The 17,573-nt window shown below is 46.3% G+C and overlaps 1 protein-coding gene across 3 annotated transcripts in view; it reads right to left on the bottom strand.

Moving 5' to 3' along the window:
- The window catches only part of Svep1 (sushi, von Willebrand factor type A, EGF and pentraxin domain containing 1), a 176,593-nt gene that overhangs the window by 137,863 nt on the left and 21,157 nt on the right, over positions 1–17,573 (bottom strand). For all 3 annotated transcript variants that reach the window (XM_005085043.4, XM_021235926.2, XM_040737940.1), the window contains exons 2-3: positions 12,306–12,561; positions 8,689–8,865 (exon numbers count right to left, since the gene is read on the bottom strand). In XM_005085043.4, coding sequence (XP_005085100.1) covers positions 8,689–8,865; positions 12,306–12,561 — 433 coding nt within the window. The remainder of the gene's footprint in view (positions 1–8,688; positions 8,866–12,305; positions 12,562–17,573) is intronic.

The following is a 17,573-nucleotide window of genomic DNA, read 5'->3' as shown; positions in this document are numbered from 1 at the left end:
GCTGTGACTTCCAAGGTCTGTAACGAACTCTTTTGAGTCCCAATTATACATTTATATGAAGGACATTTTCAATGCTAAAGTCCATCAAGATTTTTCACTTCAGAGAAATGAAGTTAATGCCATGTTTTTTTAAAGATAAAACATTGAGAGCCAGGCATTGGTGGCACATGCCTTTAATCCCAGCACTTGGGAAGCAGAGGCAGGCGGACCTCTGTGAGTTCAAGGCCAATCTGGTCTACAGATCTAGTTGCAGGACAGCCAAGGTTACAAGAGAAACCCTGTCTCAAAAAAAAAAGTGAAAAAAAAGATATTGAGTCGTAAAAACAAAACCCATGCAAACATTAATCACCAACCTCATTAAGGGACGGATTTCTAATAGTATCCTTATAATCAAAACATATATAGAGAAAGTAATGTACAAATAATAGCAATAATTCAACCAAGAAGCAAATTTTGCTATGGAACATTTAAAACTTAATTTTAACGTGCATTCACAATGCTGGAATGCTGGGGAAAAATGTCCCCAATGTCACCCAAAGGGTGACACGGACAAAGCAAAAGCAACTGGGAAAGGTGACTTACTTTTCCAAAAAGATGTACAACAGCCCAAACCAGGCAAACCAGCACTTGGATGGGGGGGCGTTCACTTAGTTTCTGTCACAGGGTGGTGACTGTGCCTCACCCCACTGGTGGGGTCTCAGCCTCAGAATCCCCCAGCTGGGAAGGGGAGAGTGCAGAATCAGGAGTATCCTGGAGTTGGTTAAACAGACATCTACATGGGGTTTCAAAGATGGCCCCTGGAATGTTGACCACCCTTAATAGAAGACGAAAAAGGAGGTCTTCACAGCGATTTTTGTGTCAACAAAGCATGATGCTGTAATCATCATGGCACACCATGGGACGTAAACATTAGAGGTATGTGGTGAAGCTGCAATAGAACTAAGAAAAGAATCGAGGCAAGATTTCTGTGCTTAAGAATGTGCTCAGCCACAGATGAATGTGCTGAGCCATTGAAACAGCCCCTTGGAGGCTGCTGCTTCTGGGAAGCACCAGACACTCACTCATTCACTCGGGTCCCCTGGGAGGCTAAAAAGCTGTGTGGAAGTCTGCCATTGGTGCCCTTGCTGAGTGTCTGTCTGTCTGTCTGTCTGTCTGTCTGTCTTCTTTGCTCTGGCCGATGGCACAAAGATAAGACATTATCTTCAAGTCTCCCTCTGGAGTCCCTGGCTTCCACCCAGGATTGACAGGCTCCAGGAGACTCAGTCTGTGCCCTAAAGCAGAAATAATCATCTCTGGAGGCCATCATTCCTGCAAGCAGTAAGGACTTCCCTGCCTTACTGGAGCTGAGACAATGACCCAGGAGACCACACCTAGACTGCTTGATTTTTCCCATTTCTTGTCCCGTCTTAGTTCTTCTCTGTCTAAATGTAAAGCTCACATCAGTAACCTGGATACGGATTTAGGGCCCAGTGTGTCCCTTAATCCATTCCTTTTCCAACACAGACATGCCAAACATCTCTCTGCTTTTTACCATTATGTCAGGGCCTGGTATTGTCCTCTAAAAATCATGGTAACAGAATCAAATTTCCTATACTGCTTGAATGTCAGTAGCTGCATTTGAGAGTGATGCAAAATCTGTCTTAAAATGTCAAGACACCATTGCTGCTGTCCTTCAAATTTTAGTCAACTAGTTGAAAATCAATCAGGGATACACAGGTTTTCAGTATTTTGACACAAAATGTTTGACAGCATGAGTTAGCAGATTTTAAATGTTTTCCTTTGTCTGCTTGTCATTGTAAATGGAAAGAACAGCTTGCAGTGTGGCTGGTGAAGGGAATTAAAGTATTTATTACAATGAATATCAGAATTATTGCCTGCAATTCTTTTATTGAAAGATTTAGGCTGCTGGATATATTCTTATGCTTATTTATACAGAGTAAAATACATTGCCATTAGGGTTTTTTAAAATTTTTGTTTATTATGTACACAGTGTTCTGCCTGCATGTATGTCTGCACACCAAAAGAGGGCACCAGATCTCATTATAGATGGTTGTGAACCACCATGTGGTTGCTGGGAATTGAACTCAGGATTTCTGGAAGAGCAAGAAGTGCTTTTAACCTCTGAGCCATCTCTCTAGCCTATGATTGGAGTTTTATGATACGTGCCATCGGTGGTGAGTTGGATGAGAATGTCTTCATAGACTCATACGTTACACTTGACTGCCAGTCGGTGGCGCTGTTTGCAGCGGTTGAGAAGTTTGTCACTGGTGGACAGGCTTTGAGGTTTTATAGGCTTGCCTTGTCCCACTTCCTGCCCCCCCCACTTCCTGTGTATGGATAAAAATAGGATCTCCTGCTCCTGCCACTGTTGCCATGTCTCTAGGAAGACCACACTGCAGAGTCTGTCTGGAATCATAAGCCAAAGTAAATTATTTCTTCTGTAAGATGTCTTTGGTCATAGAGTTTCATCACAGCAACAGAAAGGGAACTAATACAGACTCCCTGTCTAATTTTGTGTGTTTTATTGCTACAGCATGTGGTTGGCTGGATAAACGTCCTGAGGGCTGATCACGCACCCCACTAAGTGGAAACCAGAGCAAACCAGCCTGCTCTAGGCAGCAGGTACGAACTCTTTGAGCTGACAGGAAGCCGTGTCTATGTACTAGCAATGCTCCCTCATGAAGAGCAAAAAGGGATTCATCGTGCACATTCCTTATGCCTTATAAATGCATCACTAGGTACCACTGGGGATCCTTTTGTGGTGCAGGAGGAGGAAACAGCTAAGTTGTGCTCAGAGGACAAGATTTCCAAATGTTTTTGTTTCCATGCAAGGATTTCTAGAATTCTTTGCCATTTCTTTCCAAAGGAATGACATGATGTTTATGCAGGCATGTGTGTGTGGGGTGCTTGTGTGTGTGTGTGTGTGTGTGTGTGTGTGTGTGTGTGTAAAGTGAGGGTGGGAAGTTACATGCATTTAGGTGCATGTATAGCAAGACATTCCTATACAAACATTTCCTAATTTCTACTTCTGTATGGTATCCTCCTTTGAGGAAACATAATATCGCTAGAACTTTGTAAGGGCCTCATCCTTGGCCCATGTGGAGACATAGTTTCAGTTGGCTCACTCTACACTCACTGAAAAGGTCAGTCTCTGGAAGAAGCAGTATCCTCAAGATGCCTATTGGCCCCGAACCCCATGTCTCTCGCACCTCTCCTGGGGAACCCACAACAGCTGTAACCACTTGGATTTACAAGAGTTCCCTGGCTGTTTGAAACTGATTTGATGATCCATCCGTCTTAAAATGGCTATTCTAGCAAATCAGTTGTACGTCGCACTTAATTTGTTGTTGGCAAGGATCGACCAAATATAAATGTTTTTCTTTCAAATATTATCAACCACATTGTAAAAAAAAATGTGTTGTGCCGCATGCTTTTAGTTGGGGGATTCGGTGGTGGTAAGGCAGACACGGGAAAAAAAATCAGTTGCCTGAGGTTTTCAGTGGTGAGTTTTGCCTGGAAGATTTTGATATCAAAGTTAAGTTTTTACCCATTTCCTTTTCCCAGGACATATTTTTAAAGCCAGAGATGGAACCTAGTGAGGCTTTGTACATGTTAGATGTTGCGGTTAGTCTCGATTTGATGGGATTTGTGATCGCCATGGAAACAAGCCTCCAGGGATGTCTGTGATGGAGCTTCTGGGCCAGGCAAACTGAGGTAGAGAGGCCCACCCTGAGTGGACCGAGGCTGTGCACTTAATAAGCAGGTAAAGTGAGGGAGCACACCTGGGTCCATCACTCTCCACTTCCCGACTGTGGATGCCCCGTGGGCAGCTGCCCTAGGTTCCTGCTGCTGTGAGATGGGCCGGCTGAGTCCACTCAGCAGGAGGATGAAACAACCCATTCCTCCTTTAAGTTGTTTTAGCCATGTTGCTTGTTCTGTCCAAGGAACGTGCAAAGCGACTAGTGTGCTAAGTAAGCCCTCTGTGTCATTTTCTTTTGAACGTTTATTTCGGGGCCTAAAGAAAAGCAGTTGGAAATACGGAACGAATCAGGAAGTCATTGCCCATCCGTGAGATGAAGCAGGAATAAAGACAGCGTTTGTGTGTGCTGGGAAACGGAGCCAGGAGCCAAAGGCCAGGACTGAGAAATGAGATAGCGTAGACTTCGGAGGACAGGGTAAGTGTTCTGACATCTAGATCAAAGGCAAAAGAGGCCTCAAATCACGCAAATCCTTTATTATGCTTTGGAGTTTTAGCTTATCTTGTAAAGGGACCATAGTTTAACACTGCTAAACAAGGATGTGGGGTGCTTAAGCTTGGGTTTTCTGTAACTCATCTGCTCTTTCTCTTTCTGGTATTTGGTTGAAACACATGAAGCTGCTATTTTGTAAGTTGAAAAGGTCAAATAATGATAATATCATTGCATATGGCATCAGCCTTGCTATGTAGCTTAACTTGGCTTTGAACACATGATCCCTCTTCCCTAGTCCCCAAGTGCTAAGGTTATAAGCCGCTGGTATTATGTCCAATTTGACAGTATGTTTTTTATCTTGAGTGTATTTGTTAAATAGCTATGATTATGACTAGGAAAGAGATACTGGAACCAGATAACTTGGGTTCACACCTCAGCTCTATTAGCAATGCTTCTGTGGCCAAGTTATTTGACTTCTCAACTTTTCAGTTCATCTCTAAAATGGGTTATACTTGAGAATTAAATGAGTTGATATATATACATACATACATACATACGTATACTAATGTTTGGAAAGGTGTCTCACATCTGGTCCTATTATTTAATATTGTTATCAGCTATTTTGTTGTCACTTTCATCGTCAACATTGCCATCAACATCATGACAATCCAAATGCCCACAGAGGGTCAAGCATGAAGGTGTTAGACTGGCAATAGAGTTAGAAATGGAAGCAATATGTTTCTTATTTCCTCAAGTAATTCCATAGTCTATATATGCATACATTGGTCTGTGTTCATATTCACACGAGTGTCCACATAGGTATCTGTATATTCTATCAATATAAATTTGCATAAATGTATATGCACATGCCTGCCCCCTCTTGTGTGTGTGTGTGTGTGTGTGTGTGTGTGTGTGTGTGTGATGGTCTGACAGGGTCTAGAATCACTCTGTAGACAAACCCCTGGGCTTGTCTGTGAGGGAGTTTCTATGTTAGGTTAGTTGAAGTGGGAGGACCCTCCCCAAAATTGACTGCAGCCTTCCATAGACTGAAGTCCTAATGGGGAAGTCCTGCGTATATGTCAATAAAGCACTGTTGGCCAATAGGGAAGCAAGATAGGTGGGACTAGGAGTTGAGGAGGATTCTGGGAAAGAGAGACATGGCAGACACAATGTAGCCCGCCAGAAAAGTAAGATGTCCAGACCCTTTTCTCTGGTAAGAGAAATACTTAGATTAACAATTAAGGGTTAAATACTTAAGTCAGAGCTATCCAGTAAGAAACAAAGAAACGGCCAACAGCTTCATAATTAATATAGTGTCCTGTGTGTTATTTGGGGACTGCAACTGTGGCAGAGCCCAAGCAGCTGGGGGGGGGGACCTAAGCGGCTGGTGGAGGAAAACTACATGTTACAAAATCCTATGGAAAAAGCAAGCTGAAGTGCTGACATTCATCTCTTTCTACTTCCTGAATACAAGTATGATATGCCCAGCTGCCCCACACTCCTGGAGATATGACGTCCCCACCATGGTGGACTGTGAGCAGAATTAAACCCTTCCTTACTTAAGTGCTTTGCTAGGTGTTTTGTAAGAGTAGTGAGGAAGTGACTATTACAGTGTGTGTGTGTGTGTGTGTGTGTGTGTGTGTGTGTGTGTGTGTGTGCATTGTCCATAATTAAGCCCATTTTGCAGAAAAAAAAACTGAGAGTCAGAAGAGATTAACTTGTCCAAAGTTACACCTTCTGGTCGAGGGGAATGGGCCTTCCCAAACCCCTGAGGAATGCTGGCTTTGTCTAACCTGAATTTTTGCAGAAATGGAGTTTCCTTTGAACCTGACAGTAATTAGCAGAGATTTAACTTAAGCCAGATCTTTCTCTGTTTTTTAAATATTTTGAGCACAGTTTCATATTGCTGGTCTCAGAAAAGCAAGACGTACCAAGAGGTTGTTTCCAAAGACTGGGGAAATATGCATCGTGAGAGCTTAGAAGGGATGCAGAACTTGGAGACCAGTACCCCGGGTTGCTTGTCTGTGTCTTATTAATGGCTAGATGTGCCATCCTGAGCAAATGCTCATCTTCCCAAGGCCTCAATTTCCTCTTGCGAAATGAGAGCTTTACAATAGATCATCTCTTAAGGTTGCTTCTGGCTCCGTAAAAGGAACGGCTGGCTCCAGAAAGGCGATGTGTCTGTGAGGGCGCACACTCTGCATTCCAACAGTCAGAATGGATACTGGCGTCCTCTCCCCTTGAGCAGAGTGGGAGCCCAGGCGCTCCTCCATCTTAGCGTCCACCTTCCCTAGAGCCTGTGCTTCACACCAGGGGCGTTTGTGTTTGATGGCGTCTATCTCAGTTTGTAACTACAAACTGACCTGTGTGCTTAGGGTGTAGGTCCAAAGGCAATGAGCACGGATTTGGGTTCCTCGTTGGAAAGGTTGCTCTCTAACATTCGTTAACCAAATAGATACAGACCTAATTCTCCCTGTGGTAAGGATGAGTCTTCCTCGTGCTGTATGAAGGCTGCTGTGGATTTTTTTCCCCCTAGGGTTATTTTCAGCCAGCCGCTGATGCTCCTCTCCAAGTACGCAAAGTCACGGTGTGTATCTCAGAGTTCCGGTGCTACTTTCCCCGGCAGCTGGGGATGACGATATGCATATTCGCACCAGCGTAACCATATCTGATTTCAGCCTCGCCTGCCAGTAAGCGTCAAATGGGGGCTTACTAATTCAGGAGAATGGGTGGAAAGTTAACCCTACTGTGCACGGTCTTTACTGGAAGGAACAACAGAAGGCTTCCATCCCCTTTGTTGACCCTCCATGTTGTACACACTGCTGGTGCCTTCCAGCATTTGGGGACAGAGGGACTGTGACCCACCCCCTCTTTCTTCTTGCAGTCCCCCCTCCCCGTGGGATGCAAAATTCTCGTTGCCTTGAAGCATCGGGTACCATGGCCGATAAGTGACTGGCACTGCCAGGCAGGCAGCCGCACAGTGGTGACAGCAGTCTGTGGGTAGGGAACAGCACAGTCTAGGACCACACGGGGAGCAAGCTTGCTGACCACACAGCAAGGGCAATAAGAATTTTCTGCCTGTGTTTGGTAGGTTAGGGTGGGGAGAGTGAGGGAAGGAAGGGGTGTTGTGGAGAGCGCCAAGCTGGGCGGCTGATGAGAGTGTGGGAAGATTTGAGAGAAGGGAAGAGTCCAGCAGAGGCTCCCAGCCAGCTCGGAGGCCATTGGGTTGATCTCTCTCCTCCTTCTGCTTACGCGGGGGAAGCCTACTGGGTGGGGTGGGAATGGGGCCAAGAAAGTAGCAGGTCTGCTGGGTGGACACGGATGGTCAGACCTGGCAAGGATGCGTCTGCCATCTGGCATCAGAGCCAGGGGGGGCTGGAGATGACAGGAAGGGCAGCAAGACGAAGAACAACAAGAATAAAAGAGAGAGTTGGACAATGACGGGGAGGCAGGGTAGTAACAAGGAGGGAGGAGGAAGAAAGAGTGAGAGAAGAAGATCAGGCACAGAGGGGGCTCCATGTGTCTGTGAGGCAGCCCAGGGCTCCCAGACAAAACACCAGAGCAAAATGGCAACATGTTACACAAGTGTGTGTGTGTGTGTGTGTGTGTGTGTGTGTGTGTGTGTGTGTGTGTACAGAGGAAAACAGAGCCCTGCTCCTATGTGATCTTGGTGGGAAACAAGTTCCACGGGCACACAGTTTTCCAGGCAACACAACACAGAGGTCTGGGAGCTACTGTTTCAGGTTAAAATCAGCACACGCAAGGACACAATCCTATACAGAAAAACCACAGACTGCTTACAAATATCGAACATACCTAAGAGGTAACGGAGCACACAAGATTCCTGAGAACATCCCATCATTGACTGTTAAGGTCTTTTTAGACCACGCAGAGATGTAAATTCTGGGTTTCAGCGGTGACACGTTCAGAATCTTTTCACTTCCTCTCGGGGGGGGGGTCTTGTGACAAGCTAAAAGGCCATAGGGTGTGCTTCTGGTTTTGTGATAATCTGACAGGGATTTGTAGACCAGGGACCGGAATCCCACTGGTTTCAATCTAATTGACTGAGGCATAGTTTTGCTTCAGGCACCTCGAAGACAGAGTGCCTACAGATAAAAGACCTCAGATCTTCTCCCTCCGTGTTCTGAGGCCTTACAAGCTCACTCTTTACCTTGTCACCCTCTGCCACCGCCTCCTCAACAAGTCCAGCCTAGCTTGACGCAGTGTGAGAAGCCTCCTCTGAGAAAGACTCCCATGTCTCAGAAGAAGTCGTTTTTTAGCTCAGTCTATAGTCAGCCAGCTCCGAAGCATCTCAGGGAACCCACTTAAGATCCTAAGGGCTTCACCACGGATGACAACACAGCTGAGACCAAAAGAGTTGCCCAGTAGACTCATGGGCAACCATAAACACTTTTGAAGCCACAGAGGTCGAGGTCCAGGCTCATTTGTTACACAGCAACTGGTGACTGATACAGCTGGGCCCAAACCAGAGACTCACCTGTGCATTCATACTGTAGACCTTTCCCGTAGTAGCCCTTCTCACAGATGCATTCAAATTGGCCCGTGTGTGTCCCACATTTGCAGCTGGCCATTCGGTCACAGCAGTCTTTCCCAGCTTCACAAAGGTAAGAGCAGTGGGCCATATCCTCTTGGATGAAGCTCCCGGAAGGTAGATCTACCAGGAACATAAGACATAAGAAAATTAAAAAAAAACCTAACAGTTGATTGATACATTCTCCAGTCATTACAGATCAAGAGCGAGCTGGAGAAAACAGCTCTTCTAGTCTGTCTGATTTTCCACTGTTCCCTACCTCCACCCACATGAGTGTGTGCTGTTTGTAGGATCACACTCTGGGGGCTAGCTTTGGCCAATTCAGTCACCCCGGTCTGGGACGTCATCCTAAGTGCTCCGGGCCATGCACGGTCAGGCAGAAATGAAGCCCCGTAGAGTGGAATCTGCAGATGCAGCAGGTAATGAGCACACTTGGTCCTTCAGGTCGTTCCCCTGGCTTCCAACAACAGCATCCCTGACCTCTGTATGAGGTCAGGCGGCAGTAGCCAGACTTTCCAAATTCTGTTAGAGCTGAAGCCACAATCCTGACCACTAAGGGCACCGACTGTGGGTTACTGACTCTAGAATAAATAGCATCATGTCTGTAAGTCATCTGATCCAAGAGCATCTCCATGTAAGTTAAATAACAGCCATAATCCAGGCTGCTTCTTAGTGCTAAGTATAGGAGCACATGTTATGCAGAAAGAGACAATTCTGAGTATTTGAGCCAAGAACTGAGAGGAAGCATGCCAAGAATCCCTGAGCACAGCCATGCAGAAGCAGACCTAAGGCAGGGTTAAAGCCGCAGATGGACTGAGCCAGGATGGATGGCCTCGGAGGGAGCAAGCGCCAAGTCTGCACCTCCAGCTGAAAAAATTAAGAAATCTTAGCCTGAATTCCAGTGCTAGGGGTCGGACTGCTAACTCCAGATACAGGGCTGGGCCCCTAGTAAGAATGCAAGTGGGTGACTGTTGGCAGAGCAGTCTGCGGATGAAGGTCTGGGAGGGAGATGAGAGATGGCCTCAGATACGAAACGTCTGGCCTTATGTTAAGTCCGTACGGCAGCAAGGGACCAAAATTAGGGAAGGCTTGGTCTCAAGGAAAGGAGATCAGCAAAACCAGACCCTGCATTAAAACTCCAGCCCAGAAGCTAGGCTATGGGCGAAAGGTGTGCACAACGGTCCCCGGAAATTAGTTCTCAGAAACCGGACCGGAGGTTTGTTGGCAACAGAGGACCTTCGGGAGCACGAAGAGCCTGACTCTGAAAGCTGGCACAGTAGTATTCGGGGAGGAGAAGTGGAGGTCTGTGCTGCAGCCTGGGACGGCTGACACTGTTCACAAACATGGACGGTCTGGGAGCCTGGAGCGGATCCACGCAAACCGGATACGACGGAGGAGAGCACATCAGACTCAGCTCTGCTGTCGTGCCTTCTCCGTAAAAGCAGAGACCCCCCCACCGCCTTCTGGAGAGTCAACCAAAGTATGACACATTCTTAGATGTGAGTTTAGTGTAATAAATGTGGCACCTCGTAAGTCCAGGGCATGATAGAGAGTGAAACAGCCTTTTTCCTTGGAAGCCTTGTCTGACCTTGTTTCTTCACCAAATCACTTTAGGGCAGAGTCACTGGTCCCATGGGGCAGAAGAGCAATCCGGCTAGAGATTAATTTGATACAACACCTACAGATCGCAACACCCATGACTTCACACTCTCATCTGCAACACCGGCCATCCCCAACCCTAACCCCTTCTGCTTCCCCAGATAGCGTGGCACTTTCTCTAAGGAGAGAGAAACAGAGGTAGTGCCAGTTACTTCTGACCCATGCAGCCTTGGTGAGACGCAGAGATTTTATTCTCTTGAGAAAACCGTGGTGCACATGGTTACATAATTCCTATTGTGAAAGAGAAGAAGGTTGAAGCCCATGCTGGATTGCCTGAAGCAATTAATAACAAGTGGCCACTGCCATTCATATGGCAATGAGAGTGGTTATTGAGCCTTTAAATGGGCCATCGGTAATTTCTTACCGTATTTATTTAGTGTGTGCACGCGGGCACACGTCGGTCCCTTCTTGTCCCCCCGGGGGTCGGGGGGGAATCACACTTAGGTTGTCCATCTTAATAGCAAGCACCTTTTACCCAACAGCCCGCTTTGCAGGGCTGATCAGCAATTTTCTAGTTGCCTTTTTTTTTTTTTAATTCTGGCAGCCAGCCTGTGAAGTAAGTACTACTCTCATTCTCTATTCCATTGGCCAGAAACCTAAGAAGTGTTAAAAGACAGATAATCTACCCCCAAATTACCCACTTAGTAGATGATGAAACTAGGATCCAAATCCAAGAATTCTGAATTTTTTTATGACCTAGCTCTTAAAAATTTAAACTTCAGTTATGGGCCTAGGACTTAAATCTAAGCCTGGTTTTCCTCCCTACGCTCACCCACCCTCCCCACTTCCAAGCCCTGCTTTAAGTCCCCCTCCACTCTCTAAGAGTCTTAGCCACCAATAAGCTTAGCTAGTAACCCCTACCCCCTACCCGCAGAAAGTCTAATCCTTTTTGCTAGATACAGCCTGATAGTCCACCCAAAACTCTTTGGGAATTCCACCAGGGCTAACCTGTTTTTTTTTTATGTTTGTTTGTTTTTTGAGCCTCACAGGGTGCTTCAAGTCTGTTGCCATGATTCCGGCCTTATGCCAGATTTTTCACTCCAGTGCCTGCCAGGATCATGCCCAGTTTGGAACACGGCTACATCTCCTGTCAGCTCCTCACCGTCCGCATCCTTTCCTCCCGGTTCAAGTTATAACAGGCAAGTCCATCTAACTGAGAGCTGTACACCTAACATCCATCTGATGAATGCATTTGCTAATTTTTCTCCCCCCTTTAGGACGCTCTTGGGACAAAAGCCGTTTATCTCCTAGTTGTCAGGGCAAGAAGTGTGTGTTAAGTGTTTAGCGCCCTATCTTCCTGCGTATTTCTGGAAACATTCTGGCGAGAGTCAGCGCTCATGTCTCAGAATGTTTACTCCATCTGTCCAGATAGCTGTGAATGCCATCCCAGTCGAGGCTCCCCACTGCGTGTGTGGCCTCCAAACACACCTCAGTTCATCCCGTGGATCTAGGTGGGAACCTATGGATGGCCTAGGGGAAAATGCATCGCAGCTGTTAGGAAAGAAAGCAAAACAAGATTGCTACCAGGTCAGCAGGCCATCTCTGGGCAGTTGAGAGCATCTTATGACACCCAAAGCCCATGCTCCACCAGCGTTCACAAGCCCCGTGCTCCACCAAGAGCCAAATAAGAGCTTGAAATCACCCTTCAATATGAGAGAGAGAGAGAGAGAGAGAGAGAGAGAGAGAGAGAGACAGAGAGAGAGACAGAGGGAGAAAAAGACAGAGAGACAGAGAAGGGGAGAGAGAGAGGGAGAGAGGAGAGAGAGAGAGAGAGAGAGAGAGAGAGAGAGAGAGAGAGAGAGAGAGAGAGAGAGAGAGAGAGAGAGAGAGAGAGAGAGAGAGAGAGAGAGAGAGAGAGAGAGAAGCCATTTCAAGGTACCTGCAAGGCCATGAGTTTCCATTACCTTCATGCAACGCCCTTCGAGCTAAAGCCTCGAATTCTTCGAAACTGTGGAGCAGGTAGCAGTGTTCCTCCTTCGGGGTAGAGGCCATGTCATTCAGTTCCCGGATGTTCCCCTGCCAGATGCCGAACGTGAAGATCTCCACCCCGAAGTCCCGCAGCGACGCTGCAATGGGTCTGGGGTCTCCGCCATTGGAGTAGCCATCGGTGATGAGAAATATGACCTTGGTGGAGTTTTCCCGAGAGTGACGAAGGATTTGCTGTTAAGGACACAGGGAAGACCCGAGTGTGAGCATCGCCAGGCCCTCTGCTTCCTTTCCTGGCTAAGGCAGTGCCCGAGAAACAACTTTCAGTGAGAGAAACACAGAAACGGGCGTAGAATGGGCTCTGTGATGGCCTCGCAGAGGCGACATCAACCGCAAAAAAAAAAAACATGTAAAATGAGTCGTCATCGACATGGTTATAACCACGTCACCATCATCCTTAGGGCCGTTGAGCTGGTCAATGAAGAACAAGGGTTTACAGAATGACATTGACTCCGTAATTAATACTTCTTGTGAAGCTAGTCTATCGGTTCCCCAGACCCGGACACATGAACCAATGCTCTGAGTTCTAGGCATCTACACTGCACCTATCTCTCTCTCTACATCACCCCCAACCTCACTAGAAAAAATTCATCAGAAAGTGTCTTTTCCAGGGTTCATGATGGCTGACCTCCTTCCTATTTTTGTTTTTCCACTACTCCTTCAAAAAAATGTAGAATTGATCCAATTCTTCATCTTTTTGGACCACCCAGGATTCACATAAAACCAGCAGGTTTTGGCAGCATCCTATCTTCATGAGAAAGCATTGGACCACTAACGCTGACATTTGAGCTTTATTGTTTTAGGACGGGTCATTCTGTTTTACGGTGTGTGTGTGACTCCTTTGCCACGGCAACGATGAAGCTTTGCCACCCTGTTGCTGCTGGGGATACTTTATAATACCACACCTCAAAGGCACAAGAACTCCAGGTGTGTATCTAGTAGTGCCAACCAATTTTCTATTGCGGATTTTCACTAGAATTTCGTGGGAAAGGCAAGGGAGTGTCAGGGTACATTTTCTAGCAAGACCTTAGAAGGCATCTTGGTTGATTAGATAATGAGGGGAAAGCCACTCCCCGTTTTCTAGAAGGTGGGCCAGAGAGGAGCAGTTGCACCCTACATTTTGTCAAAATTAGAATAAGATGTGATGTGGAAGACAAGTTCGATTTCATTTACTTTAGGAGTAGATTTTTTTTTCAGGTTATAAGAACAATATCCGTAGAAGGGAAAGTCTATCGCTAGATTCTCGGTGGACGCTGCCTGTAAGTGAATGACTCTGACCTAAACCTTTGCTATCGTGAGCTGCAACTAAAGCTCCCAAACCTGCATTTAAAGAAAGACCAAACTGAAAACAACCCCAGAAACCATCCAGAACGCCAGGAGTTTGAGAAGATGTGTTTAAGTGTGTTACCCCCACCCCACCCAGCCCATCCCCACCCCTGCCACCAAGAATCAAGCCCAGCAATGTAAGCTAGATCAGATGGGAGCCCAGAAAGACAGGCACAGAAGACTGTGTGTGCGTGTGTGTGTGTGTGTGTGTGTGTGTGTGTGTGTGTGTGAGAGAGAGACAGAGCAAGACACACAATGTTAACAGACATTCCTCAAATACACACCAGGGCCTCAATCAGCAGCCTTCACCGTCTTGGTTCTTACAGTTTAAAAAGCTGTCCACCTGATGAAGGACAAGTGCCTGGGATGATAGCATGACAAGCACGAGACTTTTCTAACTCCCAGACAAGAGCCTCTAGGGAGAAGGGGGGGCAGGGGGGGGCGGTAAGGCTAGAGAAAGGAGATGCTATGGTCTTGGGTGAGACCCTGAAGTCTGTACCAATCTCTCTACCCACCCCAGCTGAGTCACAGAGAAGATTGGCAGGTAGGCATCCCTTGAGGCACAGAGTCACAGATCCTCCTCCATTTGGATCTTCAGGACGGTGACTTGACCATGAATGAGACCATTTGCACAGCTCAGAACGTAGAAACGCAGAGATCTGAGGTGTGGACATTCCTCAGGCAGCTTTGCAAAAGGAAGAAGAAAGAGGAGGGGATTCTAAACGCGACTCAGCGGTCCAAAGTGAAACACTGGAAACTTTCACTCTGAAGTTTTCTTGGATGTCCACAATGGCTGGCCTTATTTTCTCATCAGGTGGAGAGGAACATCAAAGAAAAAGTTCCAGCCTGGGGGTAGAGCACACAGCTGGTATGACCACCCATGGGCTCCGTCCTCAATATCTAAAGAAATGTCCACAGAATGTACATTCCACTCAGCATTATTTAAGATAGAGTTTTAAAAACCATCACCAGCCGACAAGAAAATGTTTTCTATTGACACGGTTTCTCATCCCAGTGGGACTTTGTGGTAAGGGCAGTTTCAGTGAGAAGTGTGGTCGTCTCCCTGTGAGACCCACTGGGGGCAGACAGCGCCCTCAGTCTACAGCTGCCAGGAAGCAACAGCTTCTCCTTTGCTCAAGAGAAAGCCTCAGCGATTCCTCCTCCACATAGCAAACCTACTCAGACATCCTCCTGCAAATGCTTGTTCCAAAGATTCTTAAGTCCGCTTTGAGTTTTTGTTTTACTTCAGCGAATGGTAGAGACTACCTTCATTTTTGTTCAACTGCAGAATTATCCCCCCCCCCACTTCATTCACTGACTGAGCCTACCCTTTCTGTTTTATTCTTCTGGTTGTCTGTTCTTGTTAACACCACACAGCTTGGGGTGCTATTGATTTATATTTTTTTATACTTGGAAGGGGAATTTTAACCATCTTTTTCTTTTCTTTTTTAAAGTATTTGTGGTTAGACTTAAATGTTTCCTTTGCCAGCTGAGCTTGAGAATCGCTTGTGGAAGTCTTTTCTAAATTCTAACTGTTTGACCCAGTGATTTCCCTTCTAGGAACCTATTTCAAACACACACACACACACACACACACACACACACACACACACACACACACACAATATCAAGGACCAGCTCCAGTAGAAATGAACTAGATGCAGTCTTTAAATACCATTGCCCACTAGAAGGTGGTAGAAATTTGTGAAGGAAATGGTTGATTTCTGTCCAAGGACAGGAAATATACAACATAGGCTGGGGTTTCTCATGACAGGAAGCAAAGAAGCCTAAGGACTAGCCAGAGCAAGCTGAAGAAACCAGGGACAGCTGTGAGGTCCCTTTTGCCGGCCAATGAGGGGCAGCTTGGGTATAGATGAAAATGAGAAACTGAATGCCCTTAAGTGCCTCACATTTAATGTATACATATGGTGTGTGTGTGTGTGTGTTTACATTTGTAACATATATACATCAAAGGGGGAAAGTTCTATAAGCACAAACGATAATTTCAATGGGCTTGAACACTCATATGGACACATATATTACTCAGTGCTATATCTGGGGAAAAGCCCAATTATCTCTTTAGAATGGCACGAAGTGGTTTGCTTGCAAAATTCTATATTTTTCCATGTTCTGAAGACAAGCCTTCGTTCCATCCCTCCAGAAGGCGGTGGGTTGTGTGTGCACCGTCTTGGCTCTCCACCGTGAGCGAAGGATAGAGACAGAGACCTGATATTTCTAGTTCCATTTAGAGGTCTCAGCCGCATCTCCACAGACACTCCACAATGCCCATGATCATCCTGAAAGGCCGTTAGCGAGGTTGTGGCAGCTAGCTGTAAGCAAGACACTGGGGATACGAGAATAATGATGGAAAGGGAAGGAGAGAGGAGCAGATTTTCATTTACATTGTGGTTCTTTTTTTATGATGCTATCAAGAGTGGAGTATGAGTAAAGTAGGTGCTCATGAATGTTTGTGCAATGCACAGAGCCGGTTAAACTCTGGGACACTGGAATGGATTGGTCTGGAGTAAATAGTAGGAACGTGAGTGTGCAAATATGTGTACTGTTTGTACAAGAAATGTTCCAGGAGGAGTTGGGGAGAGGTAGTAGATATGGTCAACAGACATTGTTTAAATGTATGACTATTTTTGAAGAATTAGAAAAAACATTTAAAATAATGTATCATTTAACCTTCCTTTTGTGCCTTCCAGAACGGACAAATCCTTTCCTGGAATGTTAGCCTTGGGTGACCCCAGCGTCTCTCCCTCACATCTGCATGGGCTCAGCACATCCCTCTCGTTACTGCTCGTCAGCCACACAGACTTCAAGCTGGCTGGGAGGCAGAGAGACGGCTCAGTGGGTTAAGAGCATCGGGCGCTACTGCAGAGGGGCCCAGGCTTAATCTTCAGCACCCACACGATGGCTCGGAACCATCTATAACACCAGTTCCAGGGAGTCTGACGCCCTCTTCTGACCCCCACAGGCGCCAGGGATGCACGCAGGCCAAACACTTGTATATACAAAGAAAAATAAGTAAAGCTGGAAAAAAAAACCCAAAACAAAACCCTGAGCTGTGATTCTGCTGTTTGCTCTTTGCAGGGACACTGGTGAGTATTTCCAGGAGCCGTCAGCTCCATTGGCAGCTCGATACACGAAGCTGAACATAACAAGAATGATGGCGGGACTATTGGTCTAGGCAAAGTGTTACACAAGATCTGGGGTCGGAATGTGCCTTAAAGACGGAGGAGGGAGGAGGTATTACCGAAAACAATTTGCGGCTCTCCCCATCTATTTGCCTCATTACTCTTGAATTAAAACATGATTCGATAACACATCTTTTCCATACCAGGACTCCAGAGCCAAATGGGTCTGTGTTAATGGCTGTGGAATGTGGTAGAAGTTTGGCATTTCTTTCTTTTGTGTTTCTGAAACAGCTTACATCATCTGCTAAAGATGTTTTTGGGGGGGGGCGTCCAGAATACTGAATGAGACAAAGGATTTACTGCCAAAGGGGGGGGGGGGAACTGGACATGGATTCTGTATGGCAAAAGGTTATCGCCATCTGCATTGTATCAAGCCTCTGATTTGCTTGTATAAACAGCTGGCAAGAAGAAGAGGCTTCCCGAGTCCAGCAATAGTCACCAGAATGATAAAAATGCAGGATTGTGCAATTCAGGTTTAGCAGGGAGATCCATCATCCTTACACAAGACTGCACTCGCACCCCTACCCAAAGCACCCTTTTTCCTCCAAAGAGCTGTTGCAAGAAGGCTTTGAAGACAAAAGGAGATGACGGTAAAAGCAGGAGACACTTTCCCCTGGACCCCGGTTGTTAAACTACAGAACACAACGTGAGCCACCACGA

This window comes from Mesocricetus auratus, unplaced genomic scaffold (assembly GCF_017639785.1).
Source record: "Mesocricetus auratus isolate SY011 unplaced genomic scaffold, BCM_Maur_2.0 Super-Scaffold_6730, whole genome shotgun sequence".
Taxonomy (NCBI): Eukaryota; Metazoa; Chordata; class Mammalia; order Rodentia; family Cricetidae; genus Mesocricetus; species Mesocricetus auratus.
Note: the sequence above shows the minus strand (reverse complement) of the source record. Positions and strands in the feature narration are given on the sequence as shown.